General features: G+C 40.8%; 1 protein-coding gene across 2 annotated transcripts in view; it reads right to left on the reverse strand.

Moving 5' to 3' along the window:
* Positions 1-25,011, reverse strand: part of TRIM44 (tripartite motif containing 44) — an 86,311-nt gene that overhangs the window by 41,609 nt on the left and 19,691 nt on the right. The window contains exons 3-4 of one of the 2 annotated variants that reach the window (XM_028153625.2): positions 6,862-7,101; positions 457-476 (exon numbers count right to left, since the gene is read on the reverse strand). In XM_028153625.2, the coding sequence (XP_028009426.2) occupies positions 457-476; positions 6,862-7,101 (260 nt within the window). Of the gene's footprint in view, positions 1-333; positions 422-456; positions 477-6,861; positions 7,102-25,011 lie in introns of those variants that run through there. The other variant, XM_054725342.1, reaches the window with a different exon arrangement.

Here is a 25,011-nt window from a genome sequence, read left to right on the forward strand (position 1 = left end):
ATTGTGTAGGCGTCTTGCATTGGACACAAAGATATCATAGGTCAGAAATAAATAATAATGGATCCAGAGCCCATTAAAAAAAAAGTTACCCAATTCCAATCAAGAAGGAACAATGCAAAAACTTATCTAGTCGGTCCACCTGGGAGCCTAATTACCATTCAAATACAGTGCCCCTCTTCTCAACAGATATTCAGAATGTACGAAAGAATAGAGCAAAGTTATTGCCATTACATATTTTAAAGTCGACCTTTATCTGAAGGTTACAGGGAGGAAAAGGCATGGATGGGGAGGGAGATGGGAATCTTACAAAATAAGATCTTCAAAGCCCTGGCTTAGGATGGAGATCCCCTTTCTGTGCTGTTCCTTGGCTGTCGGTATCTCATGGGGCATTAGAAGGCCACAGTGTCACTCTACTTCAATTCTGAGAACAGACAAGCAGCAATAATGTGATCTTACCTGAGTCCATCCTCGTCACCCTGAAAGAAACAGAAAGAAACAGCGTTAGAAATTGGCATCAGTAGAGACCGATTTAGACTTCCTTTCCTTCTCCTTTCCCAACCTGAAAGCAAGACCTGTGTGTTTATTGTTAACAAGAGACAAATCAGTAGATGTCTAGGGGCTAAGACAAGGGCTAACACAATCCTGTGTTCAAACTGCCCAACAAAGGCGAACTGACCACTCGCCCTTGCAAGCAGACCTAGGAGGCTTAAATGAGAGCTTTGCTGTTTTACTTGTACGGTTGGCAGTATTTAGTTCTGAGCAAACCGAGATCCCAAAATAGCAGCGGGTCTTAGGCAAAAGCTGACCAGCTCCCAAGGTATCAAGCGGTTTCCCTCAAAGACTCATTTCTGCCTTGGTCTTGCATTTTCTTCTCCAAAGAGAAACACAGCAACTCTAACATACCGAACACTGTCGTGAAAAGGGCACTGAACTGGGACTCAGGAATCTGGGATTCTGGTCCAAGCTCTGTTGCTTATTAGTGCTGTGACCTGGGGCAAGCTAATGAATGAATCTGGACCTTGGTTTTCTCTGTAAAAGGGTAGTTCTGGCATTTGATGATCCAGATCACTCTCAGCCAAACAAGGGCGTTTCTGTTTCTTCTCGTTCGCTCTGCAAAAACAATGTGTGAGTGTTATTTTTCCAGGTATTGCATCCTCTGATCCTGCCTTTATCAGTGATAACAGAATATTTCAATGAGCCTCTTTCTTGTCCAAACTAGATTTTTCTATACTTTGAGGTGTAGTGTTCTATTAAATATTAATTAGGTGTCCAGATAACTTATGATTTTTACTGACTTGTGTGCTGTTCTATCAACTGCCGAGAGAGGGGTATTAACTTTCCAGGTATGGTTATTGAATTATCCACCCCCCCTTTAATTCTGTCCATTTTTCTTTAGATATTTTGAGTCTTATCATAAGCAAATACATGTGTATGCCTGTTACATCTTCCTGAAGAACTGACCCTTTCATCATCATGAAAAGTCATTCTTTTTCTCGGATAATACTCTTGGTCTTGATGTCTGTTTTACCTCATGTTGGTATGTCTCTTTCCATTCAGGTGCTTGCAGTCTGTCTGTATTGTTAAAGTCTGTCTCTCTTAGGCATCGTGTAGCTGGGTCTTACTCTTTTATCCATTCTGATAATCTCTGCCTTTTAATCGAAATGTACAGTCCATTAACATTTAAATGTTATTATTGATATGGTTAAATTTAGCTCTACCATTTTATGATTTGTTTTCTGTTTGTTGCTTTGTTTTTATTCCTCTTGCTGTCTTTTCCTACCTTCTCTTGGATTTTTGAAACATTGAATTCCATTTTAATATATCTATTGGCCTTTTAGCTCTATGATTTTGTCTTATTTTTAGTGATTTCTAATAAGAATTATTATAGAAATCCTTAAATTTTGAAGCTCCTTAAAATTAAATTGTATCACTTAAAATTAAATGTAGACACCTTGAAACTCTACAGGCCCATTTATCCTCTTCCCATGTTTTTTGTTATAAGAATCTACATATGTTATAAACACTGCAAGACAGTTAAAATTTTTGCTTCAATAGGCATATACTTTAAAGAGATTAAGAAGGAAAAATAGTCATAATTTAATATCTGTATACATCCATAATTTTACGTGTGTGTGTATATATATATATATATATATATATATAGTTTTTTTAGAAAGTTTGTTATAATAGTTACATAACTGTAAATTTACTAAAGTTATTGAACATAAACTTAAAACAGGTAATTTTATGGTATTATCCTATATAATAAAAGCCTAATATGCTAAGTGTCCGGTCGACTGTTCAACCAATCAAAGTGTAATATGCTAATGATATGCTAAGACCACTCAACCGTTCACTATGACGTACACTGACCACCAGAGGGCAGACAGTTGACCGGTTGACCAGTCGCTATGACATGCACTGACCACCAGGGGGCAGATGTTCCAACTGGTAGGTTAGCTTGCTGCTGGGACTGAGCGAGATGGGCAGGACATACCCTGGAGCCCTCCTGCAGTCCCTCCCCAGCCCGATCGTGCACTGGTGGGTTCCCTCAGCCTGGCCTGTACCCTCTCACAATCCAGGACCCCTTGGGGGATGTCGGAGAGCTGGTTTCAGCCTGATCCTGTAGACCACTCCCCTCGGGAGGGCGCCAGATGTAGGGCTCACGGCTGGCGAGTGCTGCCGTGGCAGTGCAAGCCTCTCCTGATTGGGACTAATTGGGCGCGAGCCCGCAGCAGGCACAGTGGGGCCAGGATGAGTGGGAGCGGCAGGTAGGAGCTGCAGGCAGCGTTTGATTGTGGATTTCGGCCGATCCCCACAGGCCACCCAGAGGGGCCCCACCTGTGCATAAACTCGTGTACCGAGCCTCTAGTAAATTATGTTTCAATAAACTTAAAAAAAGTCTAGATATCCCACCTGTTACTTGCTGTTGATTCATGAAGATCACTCTAAAAGTAGCCCATTAACACAGTGTGTTTGTTTTATGAAACCTTTAGTACAGATGAGTGTGATTAGACCAAGTAGAATCACAGAGCTTCTGGATGAAGGAGTCCAAAGATTACATTTCTTTTTAAACATGTGTTTTTAATAAAATCTTTCTGGGCCATATTATAGAATACGGGGTAGGGGAAGAATTTCATTACTAGTCCCACAGGTCTAAAAAGATGTGGTCTTTCCCCTCTTCAAATAAGTAAAGTTATTGCTTTATTAATCATTATAGAACTAGAGGCCCGATGCAAGAAATTCATGCATTGTAGGGTCCCTAGGCCTGGCCGGTGATTGGGGCCAATCTGTAGGGTGACTGGTGGGGCGATCGGGGAGCCCCCGCTGGCACCCACCTTAGTCAGCCTGGTGCTGCCCGCTCGCCGGCCCCAGTTCCGTTGCCACTGCCGCTGGTCACCTCCCTCTGTGGGGTGACCGGTGGGGCAATCGGAGGGGCCCCTGCTGGCACCTGCCTTGGCTGGCCTGGGGCCTGTGGGCTGGGGGCAGCTCCTGCATTGAGTCTCTGCCTCCTGGTGGTCAGTGCGCATCACAGCAACTGGTGGTTCCACTGGTCATTCTGCCTTTTGGTCGATTTGCATATTAGGCTTTTATTATATAGGATATTTAAAACGTGTAGACACAGCATAAGGCAAACATATACTAAACTGATAGTTATCATTAGGTATTGCATTTGCCCCATTTTTACCCCATTTTTGTGCACGCATGTGTGTTTTAACAGCTTAGTTCAGTATTATAGACATACTAGAGGCCCGGTGCATGAAATTTGTGCACGGTTAGGGTCCCTAGGCCTGGCCTGAGATCAGCACTGATCAGGTTCCCTGCCTCCCCACCTCCTTCCTCCTGCCCTCACTGCCAGCGTGACACCAACATGTGGTTCCCCGCCTCCTGGCCTCCCCCCCTCCTCCTTCCCTTGCTCCCTCAGCGCCTCGCTGCCACTGGTCGCCCATCATGTTCTGCGCCGACCTCTGGTGGTCAGCGCATATCATAGCGAGCGATCAAACTTCCGGTCTTCCAGTAGAACTCCCGAGGGGACAATGTGCATATTAGCTTTTTATTATATAGGATAACATAAGTAAGTTTAAGTTGTACAATGTGATGATTTGATACATGTATGTATTGAAAAATATTACCCCAATAAGGCTGGTTAACACTTTCATCTCCTCACTCCATTTTTTTTTAAGATCATATCTAAAATTTTCCTTGCATTACCAGAAATTATCCATAAACATAATGTTTGAATCCTACACCAGTGATACAAATTTCACTTTTACCGCATTTTGTTATTTCCAAATTTGAACTATAATTTATAACATTGCATGAACGTTTCAGGCAATTAGTGAATCAAAGGTATAGACATTTTTAGGCTCTTGTGAATACTTTTGTAAACTGTCCACAGAATGATTACAGCTGTGTACGTTTCATCACCGGTTTTTAAAATCTCTCATTTTTTGGCTTGAATTTAGTTATATTTTTACAAATTCTCTGCCAATGTCAATTATTAAAAAATGTGCCATGTGCTGTGCTAGGTGCAGTGAATAAAGAGATGAACAACACAGTTTCCATTCTCAAGGAATTGAAATCCAAAGAGAAAGACCCTGCAAGATGCTGTCTCTATTGGTTTTCTGCTCTAAATACTAGCCCAGAAGTGTGAGCCACACAGATGTGGAGGACAGAGAGGATCACCCCATTCAGTTTGCCAGGGAGGACAAACTTCCAAGTGAGGTTTGATCTTAAAGGCTGGGCTTTCAGGCTACGGATGTGCATTTTCAGATAGCATGAATAGCACGTACATTACTTTTACTAGCAAGATTAGCAACCCTCTGAATGTCTGCTGACCTATTCAGAATTGCTTTATAATTATGTCTTCCTTCCTTCCTCCTTTCCTTTCTTCCTTGGCCTGAATTTAGTTATATTTTTATAAAATTCTCTTCCAAAGTCAAGTATTAAAAAAATGTGCATGTACTGTGTACTATGTTCCATCCCTAAGAGTAATTCCATCAGAGTTAACAGGTGTAGTACAGTTAATGTTGGGGAGGGGCAACACTCATTTATTGAAATGAAAATAAAAGAGAAGGGGCTATTTCTCAAAATTAAATTTAATTTTTGAAAAAGAAAAACAACTTAACCAACATAAAGAATAAATATGAGGGTCCGATTTGAGAATTTGGGAGTGTTATGGCATGGATTCCTTGAATTAATTCTGGTTTAATTTTTTGTTTATAAAGACATAAAAGTGGCCCTGGCCAGTGTGGCTCAGTTGGTTGAGTGTCATCCCATGCACCAAGAGGTCGAAAATTCGATTCCAGGTCAGGGCACATGCCAGTGTTTTGGGTTTGATCCCCAATAGGGGGCGTGCAGGAGACAGCCAATTGATGTTTCTCACATCTATGTTTCTCTCTCTCTCTCTCTCTCCCATCCTCTCTAAAACATTTTTTTAAAAGACAACAAGTGACCACCTCTACAGTGTGAAAGGTTCTAGCACACTGATTCTCCTCAATAGAGCAGGGACAAAGCACAGGCACTGGAATAGGATAGACTTAAATTACAATCCTGGTTCCATGTTCCTACTAACTAAATAGCACTGTTGTGTCAGTTTCTCTGCAGTTCTCTGCATCTCAATATCCAATCTGTACAATGGAGATAATGAGAATAAATGAAATGATGGCTATAAAGTGATCTCTTTCCTATCTAGAAACTTTTTTTAGGCACACACTGTCTTAATTCTGAGGAGGATGAAGTGAAAAGAACAAGAGCTATTCTATTATTTTACACATTCATAAAAATTAATCAAGAGCCCTGGGTGAGTGAAGTGGATAACTGTCCAGTGGTCTCACATTTCCTGTCAGAATGGCTTAGATAATACCTGCCTCCTAGATTATATGTTGGCTATCTATTGGATTGCTTATTCTGTGCCTAGGCTCTCCTGTCCCCAGGCAAGACTGCTAGTTAAAGGTGAACTTACTGAGTGAGTCCTAAAAAGTCCACAGGACTCTCCTGGGTTTTCTTCTAGAAGGGCCCACCCCGAACCCATCTGGCATAAGCTTGACTAGAATTTTCAACAGAATGCTAGGAAATCTGATAAATAACAGCCTCTCCCCACTGGTTGAAAAATGTTATAAATTTTATATATTTTTAAAATGTTAGCTGCCTTAAATTAATTTTAGAAATAGATTCTAACTGCCTGCACATGTTGCTTGCTAAAATGTCTGAGACCCTTTATTCTGGTTAGAAAATAACACTGAACATAATGACTATATTCATTGTACAGTGATTCAACATTTATCTTGTCTTTCTTTCAGAGTCTGTTCTTGATCCTCACAATGTCCTAACTGATATGCCTCTCTTAATCCAGCAGTTATGTCCCCATTTATAAAGCTGGCTCCATATAAAAACCAGCCCGAGGAATCGTTCCACTATCCACAGAATCAGACCAAAACCGTTCATTCTGGCCTGCTTTACGCTCTACTTCCTGACTTATTCTCATTCAGCCCAGTCCTCATGCCTACGATTACTCTATTTATAGGCTCATTTCACGACTTGGGGCCTGTCAGCAGCCTTCTCCTCTGGCTCTGATTTCTGGCTTTCCTTAGTAACTGTGATTAGTATTTGCCCCCAGTGACGATACTCCTTTAAGTCATGGTGGACTAATATTTTGCCAGAAATAGGTGCTGGCTAGTACTTCCTGAGGCCAGTGCTTCCATACGGTATACATACCAGCCTAAACATTCAGACCCTATGTAGGCTTCCCATTCATTCACACTTAAGGATGACAAGAGGGCATTTCCAGAGCTAACAAACATGGCAGTCAGTTTCCTCCTATTTGTCCTGCTACTAATAATTGTAGGCAGTCTCCTTTACCTCTGCCTTTGGCTCAGCTGCTTCGTTAGAGGTATCGAGTTGTTCCTTGGCTTGGGCCATCTGAGTCATCAACCTGTCCATGTGGGATTGGATGTCTGCCAGAATCTCAGTCACATGAGCTGTGGCCATCGCTTCCTGGATGTCCACTAGATGAAGGGCCTTCTGTTCCTCATCAGCAATCACTTTCTGAACTTTCTTAAATTCCTGCTGTATAAACGCCTTCATCTGGTCCCGCGTTACCTGTAGCACACAGACAAGTAAGAAGAATGACTTGGGCACACAAAGAAATGGGAGGTTAGAGCTATTACAGTAAGTGCTAGGCAGCCATGCCAAAGTAGAAATCATGGCTCCTATCCAATCCTAAAGTTTTGGGAATACCCTCCAAACAATGTTCTCCTCATACCTATAATGAATTTCCTGCTAGTTTTTTGCCTTTTTCATTTTTAGGAAGTAATTCTTTATATATATGTAATATATATAAAATATATATTATTTCAGAGAGAGGGGGAAGGAGAGAAACATCAGTGATGAGAATCATTGATTGGCTGCCTCCTGCACACCTCACACACACTGGGGATTGAGCCTGAAACCCAGGCATGTGCCCTGACTGGGAATTAAAACTTGACCTCCTGGTTCATAGGTCAATGCTGAACCACTGAGTAACACCAGCTGGGCAGGAAGTAATTCTTTATCCTACTTTTTTATTTCCCTTTTGTTCATTTTATATCAGTAATGCATAAATGCTTTTTTAAAATTTAATAAATGAGTTTATATGGTAAAAAATGAAATGTTCCTTCTCTCGACATTCTTACCCCATTTTCCTCCTTAGAATGAATTTACTATTAACAATTTAGTATGTGTCCTTCCAGCCATTTATATATAAATATTATATGATTTATATAATATATATAATACATAGTAATCATTTATACATAAATAATTGTTTTTATATAAATTGACCATAGCTAATATATGGTTCTATGTCTTGGTTTTCTATTTAAAATATGTTAGTGCCTACAGATCAACTTCATTCTTCGTACAATTTTTAATATCTGTATGATAATAATATATATGTATATATATATATTATTTATAAATGCTTTCAATAGATAAAATAGAAAAATATTAAGATATTTATTTATTTAATGAATAAATATCTCCATTAAACATATATGAAAAAATTTATGTATATATTCCCTTCTTAATGGAAATACAGGATATTTCCAATATTTTGTTATTACAAACTGCATATCAGTGAAGATCCTTGACTATGCCTCTTAATATTTGCATATAAGTTTCTTTAGGGAACTTTGGAATCACTGAGTCAACTTATATAAAAATACTAATGGATACTGCCAAACTGCTCTCCAAACCCAATGCACCAATTACATTCCCACAACCATGTGTGAAAGTAAGCATTGCCCTTTAGCTTCACCAATATTGGATACTATCAAGGCTTTACATTTTTACTTTCTGATGGGTGAAACTATATTATTATTTTATTTTGCAACAACAATTGTGCAGACAAAATGAATTATAACTGTAGGCTATATTTAGCTAGGGCATAAGAAAGGCAAACAAAGTGAGAAACTACCGAAATAAGAACTCCTATATTCCATATCTTGCCAGCAACTGTATTTACTGATGTTTCCTCATAACTCCATTTGCTTTATGAGTATTTTAAAACAACATGCATCCTGAGTAGCTGAGGGAGGGAACAGGGAAGAGGTAGGACAGCAGACAAAAAGAGCAAGGCCAATAGAGAATTTCAGAGATGGAAGAGAAAATAGTGGTCATCTCAGTGACCCATTTCTTTACAGATAAGGAAAAAGACAGCTGCACACTTGTAGGCGGTGTAGGGACTCCATCTTCTTGTTCCCAGGCTGGTGCTCTGTTCACTATAATTGTAAGGCCCAAGCCGGTTTGGCTCAGTGGATAGAGCATCGGCATGTGGACTGAAGGGTCCCAGGTTCGATTCCAGTCAAGGGCATATGCCTGGGTTGCAGGCTCGATCCCCAGTGGGGGTCGTGCAAGAAGCAGCCAATCAATGATTCTCTCTCATTATTGATATTTCTTTCTCTCTCCCTCTCCTTTCCTCTCTGAAATCAATAAAAATATATTTAAAAAGCTAAAATAAAAGTCTGTCAGAAGGGAAGTCAAACTGGGAAAACCTAGAAAAGGAGATTGAGGAAGAGTAAGACTAAATGAGAGGGAAGATCAGCCATTTTTAATTGGCCTCTTAAAAACGAAAAGAGGCTTGATACTTTAAGCAGCTTATGTAACTGTGCCATAAGGATGTCAAAGCAAAACAAGGCCTGCATGCTATGTATCTGCTCACACATCAAGTGACTAAGTGACACAGCCCTCAGGAATTCACATATTCTCTGCAGGTACTCTCCTTGGTGCTAAAGAAAAAGGGAGGGGAGTGTCAAATGTTATTAATGTCCCTGCAAATTCTAGATCAGTTTGAGAACTGTGATTTGAGTTTATTTTTGTAATTCCTTTTTATTTTTCGTGTGTAGATTTCAAGACTGTTAAGCTTTTATGGTGACCTTTTATCAGTGGATTTCTAGTCTTGAAATAAATTAGGTCTTATAAGATTTAGAATCTTCTCTTAAAGACTAAACCAAAGAAGTCTGAGCAAAGGGATGAATTTCTCTGCATGCCTAAGAAAGTCTCTTAACAGTTCCAAGTGACTAAAAATAAAGATCAGAATAAAAACCAACTAGCAACCTATTTTACTAGACTCACTTACACATGTGGTTCGAAGTTAGGAAGCTGACATCACAGTCAAGAAAGGTGTGGGCCAAACTGCAGTAGGTGAATAAATTGTGGTTTTAAAAAAGCAAAATTTCTGTTTCCCATTGCTTTACATAGGTTTTTCAACATGACATACTTTATTTTATCCAGATCAAGCTACAAATTTAAGGCAGAATCATCCACTCTCCAAAACCTTTATGCCTTCTTCTTACTCCAGTTCTTTACTAATTCACAAATAGGCATCCTCCACCCTAGTTCAAAATAGCAAAACAAACGTCTCAGTCAAGGCATCGTTCTAATTCAGAGCGCAAAGAAGAGACCCCTGGGGGGTGGGTCATATGGCAGGCTGAGTACTCTGGTTCTCTGATGGCAGGGGTGACGCAGCTTTTAAAACCCTATTTCTGGTTCCATTTCACCTCCTTGCCATCAAAAGCCATTCTGCTAAAAACTTCACAGTTCTCCAAGAGCAGCAGGCCCTTCCCATTAGCACCTGCTACCTAGGAACCACTGACATCATTTCTGAGTACATTTCTCAGGACTTCTTGCCTCCATCCTATAGCTCCCCAAAGGTGAGAGTGATAGACTCGTACTCTTGACTACACTGCATATGGTGCTACAGAAAAAGAGAAAATTCTACACATGTAGAGAAGAGAGAAGGCTGGATGTATCACGGAAAGATGAAATGGATCATGTAAAGGGTTTCTTTCATATAGCATCTACCAGAAATTGACAAACCTTTGAAAAGCCACAGAACTTCCCCCTCTCACCCCAAAATATTAACGTGGAATCCCAAAATATAAAAGATCCAAAAGTAGAGCTGCTCTGGTTAAAAGAAAAATCTCCCCTCCCTCCTTGAAGTAGCCTGCTAGGGCACTGGTAGTGATCCCCAAGGAAACCTCACCCCAGGGACCTGGGTCCTCTCTAAAACCTAAAAGGAGTTTTCTCCCTTTTGTCAACTGATTGGCCCTTAAGTTGTTGAAACCTTAAGGGCTAAAGTTACAAGCATATTGATATATCTTTTTATGGTTGCATTAGGGTGAAAAGCTATGTCATTACTTAAGCATAGTATATATCGTAATTTGGGGGGTGGCTTATTTGTGAATGGACAGACTACTGAACATCTGATTGTTTTCGTTAGAGCTGCATCCAACCTCCACCTTGTATAGGTGGGGGCAAAGGCCCCAGAGAAGCAGTGATAAAGTCAGGTTTAGAAACCAACTCTCTCCTCTGGCCAGTCCAGTGTACTCTTTGCTACAACATATTTCCCCTAATGATCCCTTTCTGCCTGCTTTAGGCTCTTCCATCTTATTTCTTCTTAATTGAGATGTTTCCGTGGTTAACAGGCTGCTTCTGTTATCCCCCCGGGGATGTAATTCCCCACCACATGGGTCTTGGTAGAAAGGCTGTACATCTGAAGAGTTAAGTCTCATCCCATGGCACTTTCTATATGCTCTTGTAGTTACTATTTCCAAGCTAGGCTGGGCCCACGAGACATGCAGACTGGCACTTTACACATACATAATTAAACACATAAAACCTTGAATTAAGAGCTTGTACCTAAAAACAACGCCGTTCAATGTGCTTGATCTGGCTGGAAGCCATTAACTCCTCGCTAGCTGGCCTGTAGGAAACGGAGGTTTTATTTAATTTTCCATGATAGGCAGATTACAAAAACAAGCATACCAGCTAGAAAACATCGTGGGCTTAAGAAAGATTTGTTCCAGAGAAGTGTTGATGACATAAACTGAGAAAGATGAACCAAGGTCAGGTATAGGAAGCTACATGAAAGAAAAGCATCAGAGTCCACATTGATTAAACATTTCAAAAATTCTTATTCTGTTAGCCAAATGTCCTGCAAGGTTTACCCAGTATTTATTCTGGCATTTTGCTTCAAGAGAGCTCCTTCCAAAACCCCTGGCAGGCGCCAGTGAGGGCAGGCAAGGGGAGAGCTGCACCAACAAGCAGGAAGACAGTCCTTTCTGAGGGGGTGGCTAGAGCTCCATTCCCTGTGCCTTGTGTCTGAGTGGAAGAGCCACTGCTTGTGAGTGAAACCACCGCCCATTGCTAAGGGCTGGAAAACGATGCAGCAGCCTAGAAACACAGCAGGCGTGAGCTACGAACCACAGCCCATGACCAACATTGTCAGCGCTGCCAAACGTTATCCTGACAACCTGGCTAACAGCCTGACTGACCTGCTGGGGTTTTACAAGGGGGTGTGGAGAGGGGTAGAGAAAAGGTTACTAAAGTGTACATTTAATCTCTTCCTCAAACCACGGTTCTTCTTTTCATCAGAAGCCTAGACAGGAGAACTCATTTATATTCTCTTTCCTCCTTTCATCACCCCCATTCTGTTAACTGAGCACCATGGGAGTCCTACCTCAGTTAACACTTAGCTACCTCAAGAATCCACTCAATGAAGTGGCTGTTATTGTTATTTCTATTATAAAAGACTATAAAAAAATGTACCAAAATGGTGGAGCATGGTTATCTCTGAGTGATGGGATTAAGAGTATTTTTCTTTTTTTTTCTTTTTCAGTCTGTTTTCCACAATAATGTATAACACTTATTTTTTCTTCAACAGTAATTGTTTTTTTAATGTGGCTCATCCCTGGCCTTAGTTGGCTGGAGCGTCATCCCGTACACTAAAAGGTTGCGGGTTCAAGTCCCAGTCAGGGCATATATCTAGGTTGTGTGACCCCTGGATGGGTGCATATGGGAGGTAACCTGGTTAATGTTTCTCTCTCACATCAATGTTTTCCTCTCTCTCTTCCTCTCTCTCTAAGAAAAAAACATCAATAAAAACATGTCCTCGAGTGAGGATTTAAAAAATAGTGTGGCCCAAAGAAAAAGTTAATTCCTCAATAAAATATTAGCAAATCAAATCCAACAATGTATAAAAATAATTTATACACTAAACCAAGTAGGATGTATTTCAGGTATACAAGACTGCTTCAACATTTGAAGATAAGTTCATATAATCTATCATATCAACAGGCTAAAGAGAAAATCACATGATCATATCAACAGATTCAGAAAAAACATTTGACAAAAATCTAACATCCATTAATGCTAACCACTCTCAGCAAACTAGGAATAAAGAAGAATTTCCTCAACTTCATAAAAACATCTACAAAAAATTTACAGCTAACATCAAACTTAACGGTGAGAAACTAGAGTTTTCCTTAGGCAAGGATGTATCTTCTTACTACTCCTTTTCAACATTGTACTGAAAATTCTACCTAATGAAATAAGACAAAAAAGAAAAGGTTTACAGATTGGGAAGGTAGAACTTAAAGCTGTCTTTGTTCACAAATGACATGATCATCTTTGTAAGAACTGTTTCGGATCTTTATCCTACCTCCAACTTGTTCAAATCCTACTTCCAACTTGTTCTAGGCCCGTGGTCGGCAAACTGTGGCTCGTGAGCCACATGCGGCTCTTTGGCCCCTTGTGGCTCTTCCACAAAATACCACAGCCTGGGAGAGTCTATTTTGAAGAAGTGGCGTTAGAAGAAGTTTAAGTTTAAAAAATTTGGCTCTCAAAAGAAATTTTAGTCGTTGTACTGTTGATATTTGGCTCTGTTGACTAATGAGTTTGCCGACCACTGTTCTAGGCCATCTTTCTGTCTCCTTTCATCTCCACTTGGCCCTGAATTCTTGACTTTCTAATCTTGACCTCAAATCCCACTTTTGCCCTTCAGACTTGGTAACTACATGCACCCCTTACTCCCTCCTCCTTGGTGTTTAGACCTTACTTTGTCTTATCTAGTCTTTGGATTGGTTTTGACTCCCAGAATAACATTCTCTCAGATAAGAACCCCGTATTTCAGTCAGAATACTCCAGCCCTTCTCTATTTCTGCCAGAGTGCTTCTTCCCAGGACAATAAATGTTGGTACGTGAGCCTAAGTACTCTATTGTTCTTTAACAGCTTCATGCATATGGCTCTGTAATATGCTTCTTCTGAATCTTTCCCTTTCATGGACCACCTTCCCCCCTCCGCACCCCCCACACACATAAATATACATGCAAACATGTGTGGCCACACACACATCAGAGGCTCAGGACTATGCTTCCTAGAGGCTTTGCATGTGAAAGATCCTAATAAACACTTGAATTGAATTTGTTAATCAGCTGTGAAGTGGAAAGGGAGTCCTCAGCCAAGAGAGGGGGGTAGTCACAGCAGACTGACAAGCAGCCCTTAGTGCGAGAGATGGAGATCTGACCGCTATGGCTATGGAATCACTGCCAAGCATCCTCTCCTCCCAAGGCTGCTTGTTCATGCTGTCAGCTGCTATGACTTTATTGTAACCCAGTGTCATGGCACTGACTGGATGCACCAGAGAACAGCTCAACGGGATGCTGGGCTCCCTTCGAATCAATACTACTGCTTGTGCTAAGATGCTTCTCTCTTTGCCTGACCCCAGGGTGGCAATAAAGAAAGCAATCACAAACTTCTGAGCATCACTTTTCCTGAGTGAACAGAAAAAAAAAACTTCTGGGTAGTTACCCTGTAGAAAAGGTAGGAAAATGAGTCTCTAGAGAAACCCAGGACCCGTAACAAACAAGTGAGAGCATCTAACCCCCTGTGTTTTCTTGCTTTCTTTTCACTTTAACCTGGGCATCAACTAGAAAGACAGCTTCTGCTTCAGGAATCATTGTGTAGGAAGTGGGAGGTGAACACTGACCCTGAACGTTTCAGGAGCCAAATAAACAGGAACTGTACTACTTTAAGTGTCTCAGACTTGAATATACAAAGAAAGGCTATTTTATCTACTGAAGATTCAATTAATTTTAAAATAAGACTCACCCCTCCACTTCCAATCCACTCTCTACCCACACACCTTCCCTGCAAAGCCACAGTTGTTCGTAAACATACAAAACCACAAAACCCACATGACTGCCCACCCCCAGGAATACTCAGGAAAGGGCACCGACATACAGGTCTCATGGTTTCTGAATCTCTTCTGCTACAGAGAAAACAGTAAGGCTCAGAGTTTGCTGTGGTAGAAAAAAGAGGGTTGAGTCCTGACTGCCTCTGCTAACTATGCTTCTGAAGCTTAGAAAGGTAAGAGTTTCTTCATTTGTAACAGGGTAATACTATTGTTCTCACAGATATTTTGTGACATTTACACAAAAATAATACGTGGAAAGAACTTAGGACTCTCTGGGCACATAGGAACATCAGCAGACTGATGCAGATAGTAACTGTGAACATCTATCAGGTGCTTCTCATGTGGTACCCACTGAGCTCTCACCGAGAGAGCCCCAATTAGCCTTCTAGGAGAAAGGCAGCCTACTACACCCTTGGGAGTGCAGATTCTGATCCCTCACAGGAGCACAGGAAGGACTTTCGCACACATCCCAGGCATTGAAGAGTAAGGATGTCAATCAAAAGCTCCTTATCTCAATTTCAGTAAATGGCCACAGGCTGTCACAGGGAGAAATGGCTACCTTTTCTAGTTTGACAAGATCAGATATGGTCTACTTCACAGGAAGTCTGGGTCACATTCAGCTCCTCAGCACCTACACAGTCTGCAGATACAGTCAGCTCTTCAACCTCACAGCTTGCCTCTCTCATACAGCAGGTCCCTGAATGATGTCATTTCGTTCAATCCCATTTCATCATAATGTTGTTGAGATGCCACAGGAACTGAACTCTTGTTTATATCAAATAGCCTGTGGTAAAGCTGGTTTCCTTATACGTCATTTCACTTAAAGTTGCAGAACCTGTTGGTGACGTTAAGTGAGAACTTACTGTATTTCCTCTCTGTGGAAGATTGAAACCCTATTATACCCCCTTAAGCAAGCTAACAATCTGCTTACTTAGGAGCCATAGGGCTTGTTAACTAACTACAGTTGCTAAAATACTTTTCAGGCCCCCAAAGGCCATGATACCATTATTCCTCATCTCCTCTACAAAAGTTTGTTTTCAGAGTACCCATTAATAAAAATATAATATTAGTCCTATTTTATAGATGAAGCTGAAGTCTCAGACAAATCAAGTAATACAGAAAATAAGTGCCATTATAGAGACTCATGTCCTCTGACTCCAATGTCTGTGCCCTTTCACCATAAAAGTAAAGGAAATCATGTCATACTCAAAATATTTTCCCCCTGACCGAAAGTCTGAACAAACTCTATATTGGTATTCTATTCCCAACACATCTTCTACAGGTAAAAAGTTAATAACTTCCTATAACTACTAATAATTCTATATAGCAATCTCAGAAAGGCAATTTATTGGCTTCATTAGTCCTGTGGCCTTGGACAAGTCATTCAACCTCTTAAATCTTTGTTTCTTCATCTGTAAAATGGGTATTATAATATCTAACTAACCACGTTGAATTAGAAATTCAGAAGGTATCACAGAATCTATGTCACCTACTACATAAATAAGCAAAAGCCATTCAACAAGGGATGGTCACCAATTGGATCACTAGGTTGAAGGAAAATTCTCTACACAGACACAGAGATTTGATGGATTTTGCCATTTGGCTAAATGCAGATTCAATCACAGAAGAGGTGTGGTTCTCAAATTTGATGTTTATAGTCGGCCTTCTATATCTAGAGTTCTGCATCCGCAGATTCAACCAACCAGTGATCAAAAATATTTGGAAAATAATGTTACATTGCTGCTGGTGTGTACTACGTAGTTACGTCTATGATGGTTGTGTCTGTATTGAATATGTACAGACTTTTTGGTCATTATTTCCTAAAGAATGGAAGCATACCTTGGAGATATTGCAGGTTCAGTCCCAGACTACTGCAATAAAGCAAGTGTGGGGGGTCCAGAAAAAGTCACCCCAAGATGTGCCTCTGTGGTATGCAAATTGTGTTGAGCTAAAGGCAATTTTAGCTTCAGGCTCAAGAGAAGCTTCTGCCCCTCCTTTAACTGCCCAGCAGAGCTTGAATTGGGGCCTTGTCCATAATAAGAGATGATCAGTGATAGCCTTTCCACCCACCTATATGGCAGGGCAAGCTTTTATTTACTAAACATCTGCTCTTCTAATCATCCTGCAAAGACCCTGTGAAGCCTCCAAGGTGCATTACCTCATCCCTAGCTCACAATGTTTTATACACCTCAACCCCCCCTCTTTCTGTCTCTGAACCTTTCCTGCATGTGGGGTCTCTGACTCACTCGTGTATATATTAACCTTTTGCACTCAGATGTCGAGTGTGACTTGACACGGTTAGCATTAGAATAAAGGAATCGAGAAAAAAGCAAGCGAGTGCAAAGGGTTAAATTTGGTTATTTTCTCTTGCTAATCTGTCTCATATCCATTTGATTATTAGACCAGCCAGAAGAACCTTGAGGGTAGAGGAAAGTTTGTTCCTCCCCAACACAAATCTATCTATATAAAAGCCTAAGCAACCATCGCAACCAAACGGATGACCTAACAGGCTGCATGAGGCAACCAGGCCGGCAGGGGGTTAGTGAGGGGCGACCAAACGACCAAGCAGCAGGCTGCGTGGGGCACCAGGTCAGCAGTTGGGGGCGATCAGGCCAGCAGGCAGAGGCAGTTAGGGTTGATCAGGCTGGCAGGCAGGTCAATGGTTAGGAGCCAGTGGTCCAGGATTGTAAGAGGGATGGCCGACCGGTGGTCGGATATCCCCTGAGGGGTCCTGGATTGGAGAGGGTGCAGGCTGGGCTGAGGGGACCCTCTCCCCCATCCCCCTATGCACGAATTTCGTGCACTGGGCCTCTAGTATTACAATAAAGCAAGTCATAATCTTTTTGCTGGTGGAGGGTCTTCAATCAGTAAAAAAAACACATCTGTGAAGTGCAATAAAGCAGAAGTGCAATAAAAGGAGGTAATATGCCTGTATGGTATAACATTTACATAGCATTTACACTTTACTAGGTATTAAAATACTCTAGAATTGATTTAAAGTATACCAGTGGATGTGAGTAGGCTATATGCAAATACTACACCATCTTATATAAGAGACTTACTTGAGCATCCTCAAATTTTGGTATCCATGAGGATCCTAGAACCAATTCCCTGAGGATATAGAGGGAAGACTGTATATATACATACAAGCACCTACATACAGACCTTAGTTGCACTGTATCATTTTAGCCTTAAGATATCAAAGAAAACACCTTTTTCCTTAAGCAAACCTGTTTCATTTCCTCGCTGAATGAAAGGTTGAACAAGAAAGAGGGTAGGAGGGGGAATGGGGAGAAGTAGATCCTTAAATAAAAGTCTGGGTGATTTTTATCACTATTATCACAGTGAAGTATTACATGTAGGTACCCAGGCCCCTAAATTAAATGTCAAATACAATCCCGCACTGGGAATGTGAAGCGTGGCTGCTATCGGGGAGTCCTGACAGCTCCACTCCCCTCTTCACGGTGGCCACGAAATCAGCCCTTCAAGCTTTGGCAGAGAGTAAATTATCAAGTCTCCGATCGGTGCAGAGAGGAGCTGGAGCAGGGGGAGAAGGGCATCACAATGTGTTAATTTTATTAAACCATTTAAAGCTCCATCGCTTTGCTTTCCAACAACACTCCAACCCACCAGGCAGCTCTGAAGCCATGTCCACCCTAGTTTTAAAATGCCCAGATTCTATTTCCTCAGTGCTTCAATGAGGAACATGGGGGCTCCAACTGAAAGAGAAGAGCCGGAGGATAAAGCTGCAGGGCAGGGGGAAGTAAAAAGGGAACAAGAATCTCAGTGGTGTTTACTTTAAACTGGGGATATAGCCCCTAATGTCTCTTCAATGGGACACAATTTCTATTGTGACCCTTAATTTCTTTTAATTTGGCAACAGGCAGTTTTGCCATCTAGAGAGTTTGCTCCAAATAATAAATATAATTGCTTCTTTGCATTGATTTCTTGTTTCTATTGGGAATATATGGACACACAGCTGCACACTCCCAAGGCAGATTGCCTTGACATGAACTGGTAATAGAGCTACACTGAGCTAACTTCAGGCAAGGCAGCCATGCAAGGCCCAGAGTCAACAGTCAGCCAGGGAGCAACACCAAGGGGTCCCAGCTGTGAAGAATTAACTCAATTTTCATGTCATTGTCATTCAAAGAGGTAGCAACAGCCCTTTAAAAATAAATACATAATACATACCTGCAATCTGTAAGTGTCACTAATCCTGCGAAGTGCTAACTGAACAAACTATGTTCCTCTGCAAGGATTAGAAGGTCTCCTGAACAATGGGATTGTGGGGGAGCTGCCCCCATGAGCTCTTGCCCTTCTGGAAGCAGTGGTGGTTCTCAGGAGGAAGGAGGAAAGCTTTCACAGGCTACTGTACTAAGCACTTTAAGGGGACGATCTCATTTAACCTTCCCAACAACCATATGAAGTATGTACTGTTACCCCCTATTTTGCAGTTCAAAAAATCTGAGAAATGGAGAGTTGAAGTAAAGGATCTGCCCAAGATCTCAGAGCTGGCAGTGCTGGAGGGGCCTGTCCCAGTGCAGTATTAGTCCAGAGCCCGAGCTTGTAATAGCCTCCAACACTGCCTCCCCCGACAGAAGCTAACACCAGGCCTCATACCTGGTCCCTGTCCAGGAGAGGAAAGGAGAAATACAGACTATTCACTGCTGACACTTCAAGTGATTCAGATAGTAAATACCTTCCTCAGCAGCTTTATTGGGATAAAATTCACTGATCACACAACTCACCCATTTAGAGTATACAATTCAGCGTGGGTTGTTTTTTTTTAATGTATTTACAGAGCTGTGCAATCATCACCACAATCAATTTTAGAACAGGTTCATCAACCCTCCCAAAAACTCCTTCTCCATTAGCAGTCATCCTCCACTCCCATTCCTCCATCTCCCTCAGCCCCAGACAACAATGTGTCTAGTTTCTATCTATAAATTTGGTTATTCTGGACATTCCACATAAATGAAATTATGCGATTTGGTCTTTTGTGAATAGCTTCTTTCACTTAGCATGTTTTTTTGAGGGCTATCCTTGCTGTAGCATGTACCAGTAATTAATTTCTTTTTATTGCCAAATAGTATTCTGTTGTATAGCTATACTGCATTTTATTTATTTTTTCATCAGTTGGGTTATTTTCACATTATATACAGTATGAATAAGTGTGCAGTTTTTCTATGCACATATAAATATATATATATACATGTACACATACACACATACACACACACACACACACACATACATATACACACACACACATACACACACCCAAGAATAAAATTGCTGGGTCATATGGCATCTCTGTTTAACCTTTTGAGGAACTGCCAAACTGCTTTGCAAAGTGACTGACTGCAGCACCATTTTACATTCCCACCAGAAATCTATGAAGGTTCCAGTGTTTTCACATCCTTGCCAAATGAACAAAACTTCTCTTTATTTGGGAAAACTATAGAGCTACAACCTAAAAGCTGTCAACCAGCTCCAACTCTGCTATAACTGCCTGGGTGACCTTGGGCAAGAACCCTCACTCTCTTGGCACCTCAGTTCCTTGTCTATAAAGTGGGGGGATTGGAAAAGATGGCCTAGACTTCCCACTGAGCCCACAGCTATTCACTCAATCACACCATGTGAGATCCCTGACCAGTGGGGGGATAGGTGCTGTGAAACAGATAGCTTGGGGCTGACTGCATGGCTGTATTTTACTCTGTATTAACTCCGTTATTACTGTGCCTCCGACTGCGACACTATCATGCCTGCCTCAAACAAATAAACAAACAAACAAAAAGACCCTCATAGAATCTGATTATTAGAAGGAAAACCAAAAAATGCCTTATTAGGTAAAATTTCCACTTGGCAATATTGGCAGATTGGCCATCAGAATTTTAGTTTTCTAAATGGGCTCAAAAATGGAAGTGGATTCAAATAATAAAAAAGTATGTACTTACAAGGAATGATATTAGGTGATAAAAATAGGATACAAACTGTATGTGTGTGTGCACATAATAGTTATATATGTGTATATATAACAATTTCTATCTGAAAGGCAAAGCACATTTTTCTATCTGAAAGACAAAGTACCGTAATAGTAGCCTGTTTTTTCAGAGGTGTGTCTGAAAGTGTGATGTATTCACCATGTGCATCAGAATAATCCAGCCTGCATATTAAAAAAGCAGATCTTGGCCCTGATGGTGTAACTCAGTTGGTTGAGGGTTGTCCCATGTACCAAAAGGTCACTGGTTCAATTCCCAGTCAGGGCATACATCCCGGTCGCAGGTTATGTATGGGAGGCAACTGATCGATGTTTGATATTTCTGACATCAATGTTTCTCCCCCCACCCCTCCAGTTCCTCTCTCTCTCTCAAAAAAAAAACAAACAAAAATAAAAATACACTTTTTACAAAAAGCAGATCTCAGAACTACCAAACTAGGTGCTCTGGGTGAGGCTCAAGAATCTGCATTAAAAAAAAAAAGTATTCAAAGTTTACAAACCATTGCAGATAGCAGAAGAATGGCTGATTTTTTCTTTCTTCTTTATACTTGTCTGTATTTTCCACATTGTTAAATAGAGAACATGTATTACTTTCAAAACTGGGGGGTGGAGGAAGGGAGAAGTTGTTTTGTTTTGATAAAGTCAGGGAAATGGTGAAGAAGAACAAAGAACTTCTTTCTCCTCTTGCTGCTGACCATGAGTCTGTAGAGGATACAAAGGGGCCACATTTGCTTCTGTGTGGATTCCATGCCTCAGAGCCTAGACAGAGCCGGAGAAAGCACAGGTATTTTTCCCATTTGGTGTCCTCCAGCAATAAAGGGCAGCTACTGGAGCACTTGCCTGAGTTTTGCAGGTAGCCAGGGCTCAATACTCTGGGGCTGCCATGGCTCCTTTGCAATTGCCCCACACTGCCTGGTGGGAAAGGCCATTTTCCGGTCCTGGGACTGTAGGATTTATTATGTGTGGATGCGGGATCCAGTAAAGGGAGACAAAAGAAGGATGTGAGGGGAAAACAGGCAATGAAGAGTCCTTGCCAGGGATGACAGGCTATATGTAGAGAGAGCTACTCATCCATGTGCTCAACAATAGTGTAGTGGGGAAGCACCTGGAGTAAGAGAAATCTGAAGTTAAGTCCTGTCTCATCACTTACTGGCAAGCTAGTTAACCCATGTAAGCCTTGGATTGCTCTTCCATAAAATAGGGAAAATGATATTTCTTTCCATAGAATTATTGTAATAAGATAATGCATATCTATTACTCTGTGCCAGGTACCATGCTAAAAGGGCTTGAAGACACAGATATAAAATAAACACAATTCACATCTTCCAAAATTACTATTTACTTCTCTTTTATGAAAAGCACAGAAATAGGTTGATAGTTATAATAACTCTCCAACCAAAGGAACACTTCTGAATGAATCAACTTGGTAATCAACTGAGGCACTTGAATTCTCTGCTTCAGTTGGTTGAATAAACACTGCCTCGGAAAATGCTTCTGTCTTGGGGCAGGGCAGGGACAGGCCTGGCTTGACTCTAGTGAATAACAGGACACTAATAATAAGAATTCAAATTAGATTTTGCACATATTCATTACTATTTGTACATACAAAATCTATCATTTTAATAAAGTCTGATTAGCACAGGAGAGTGAAGAACTGAGCTGTGTTCCACTTCAATGATAGCGGCTATTAAAAAAGATTGTAAAGTTTACTTCCAATTATAAAATGCCATGTATATGCTAAATAAAAATAGCAAAATAAGAAAACGAGTCTCAGATCTATTAAACTAATTCTATGTTGCTAAACAACTCTTTGGTTTCACACTTCCGTAGGAGCACCTCTAGAAATTGGAGAAAATAAGGAGGAAAAAAACCTGATATATTTTAGGCAGCCTTAGTATAACCACATTCCATGTTAATACCACTCCAGTCAGACAAAATAATGTGAACCACTTGGTTCAGGTTTTCTTCCAAATATATTTTTATTGATAGCAGAGAGGAAGGGAGAGGAAGAGAGAGATAGAAACATCAATAACGAGAGAGAATCATTGATTGGCTGCCTCCTGAACACCCCATACAGGGGACTGAGCCCGCAACCCAGGCATGTGCCCTGACCAGAAATCGAACCGTGACCTCCTGGTTCATAGGTCAATACTCAACCACTGAGTGAGCAACACCGGCCAGGCTGAAGACACTTTTTAAAAGAATAACTTCTAATAAGATTAGTATAAATTTGAGATACATAGCTGTGTTTTTAACTGTTCGTTTTAAGCATGCTAGCTCTAGGAAACAATGAACAGCATATCTTAGATGGAAAGAAAAACAACCAGTATATAATAAAGAAAGTGCCTACATAATAGGAGGTTAGTTTGAATGAGTTTAACATGTTATGCTTTTGGTTCATGCTTTCTGAGAGACTGGGCAGGGATAAGAGAGGGAATCAATGTGTTTTCCAAGCTCCAGTTTCCTCTGAGTAAACTATGAAAGATAACTGCCTAGTCACTACAAAGGAAAGCTGTAAAGAACTCAGAATATTTTAACACATGTCCTGACTAACTGCATCTTTTAATTTCCCTAAAGTCTATCAGAATTATAAGAAATCTACAGACAAAATCCTGTTTTGTGCAATAAATGTTTCTGAAAAGTTTGGCTGAAAAAGGTGTTTGCAAACTGGATCCTGTCAAACACATTAGGATGTCTTATTATTGAAAAGACAACTTCCAATTAAACTAACATTGATTGTTATTAAAAACAATCTCTTTCCACTGTATACCAAGTTCTAGATTTCTGGAGGAATGCTCCCTTTGAAACAGGGCTCGCCCTAGCCACATGCATGTGCACAACTTCCTTTGTCCCGTGCCTTATTTACCAGCCATCATTGGCCCTGATTCCTGTCCTCAGGTTCACCCCTACTGTCTGGGACTTGATGTCTCCTGCTGTTCCCCTGGTTTATAAGTCAGCCCACTCCAGGACCGTGGCTTGGGCCTTGATCATCCACTTCAATCCTGACCAGAAGTCCTCTCCCTCTTTTGGCTTTGCTGTTTCTCTGTTGGATATGACTATTTAAAGGGATCCTGTCCACTCAGGCATCCTGAGCTGACTCTTCAGTCCACCTCCCTTCCCTATCTATCCCCTACTCCTTTGCCACCTTGGCTCAATTTATCTGTTTTTTAAGCCTGGATTTTTATGTATTTCATTTTTTTCAAAGTTGAAATCACTTGAACTTATTTATGAGGGGTCTTCAGCTGTTTGCTAAGAATAAAAAATAAAAAATGAAACAAATCAAAATAAGAGAGCAGGAACACAGCCAAGGTCCAGCAGTCTCTAGTCACTCTAGGCCTGTGGTCGGCAAACTGCGGCTCGTGATTCACATGCGGCTCTTTGGCCCCTTGAGTGTGGCTCTTCCACAAAATACCACGGCCTGCGTGAGTCTATTTTGAAGAAGTGGCGTTAGAAGAAGTTTAAGTTTAAAAAAATTGGCTCTCAAAAGAAATTTCAATTGTTGTACTGTTGATATTTGGCTCTGTTGACTAATGAGTTTGCCGACCACTGCTCTAGGCCTACTGAATCAGAAACTCTGGGTTTGAGTTTAACCCTCTGTATTTTAGTAACTCCTCCGGGGGGTGATTTCATGCACACTAAAGTTGAAGAACTACTACTCCAAAAGCAAAGAGGGTGTGACAAAATTAGGTATCTCATTAAGTCTATATTATTGACAAAGAAGAATGTCTAAGATATTCTGTGTAATAAAACTATAGGTAAAATGTAATTTAAAAAATTATTAGAAGTGTTTTTCCACATGGAAATGTCTAGTAGGTTATGCAATAAACTGTTGAAGTGGTTAACTTAGGGGAAATTCATTTTCCTTTTCCTTTATGGATATCTGTGTTTTTAATCTATAAGTATATACTATTTTTAAATTTTAAAAAAATGTTTAATCTAGGCATCCTTCACTCCTCTCTGGCAACATTTGCAGGTAAAAATTAACTCAGTCCCAGGAGACTTCAGTGTCTGGACTAATCAAGCTTTGTGCTGCTTTAGGGAATTCCAGAGGAAGTGGGGTAGAGATAGTGCTCAGTGCTCCATGACTCAATCAGTGCTTCTAGGGAAAGCTGCTGTAACCAGGAAATGACAGGTCAGAAAGCCTGAGAGATTCTGCCTTTCTTAAACAGGCCAACTTCTAAAAAGGGATGGTGGGGTTCTGAGGGAAAACAGAACAGACTAAAAACCTAAGGGCTTGCTTGGAAGACACCAATTTATTGCTGGGACATTGTCTTTGTTGCAGAAATTCTGTATTTAAGTACCAACTTTTCACCACCCCCCATGTTGTGATCTGGCAGTCATTCTATCATTATATCATGCTGCAGACTAGTCCTTCTTCAAGCTGGCTCCAGGTAGATACAGCATATGCATATGACAGACTAAAAAGAGGCTTAAAAATAAAACTGGTTGGTGGAAAATAATCCATGGCAAGATAAAGAAGATAAAAGAGAGGTG

Source organism: Eptesicus fuscus, chromosome 13 (assembly GCF_027574615.1).
Source record: "Eptesicus fuscus isolate TK198812 chromosome 13, DD_ASM_mEF_20220401, whole genome shotgun sequence".
Classification (NCBI taxonomy): Eukaryota; Metazoa; Chordata; class Mammalia; order Chiroptera; family Vespertilionidae; genus Eptesicus; species Eptesicus fuscus.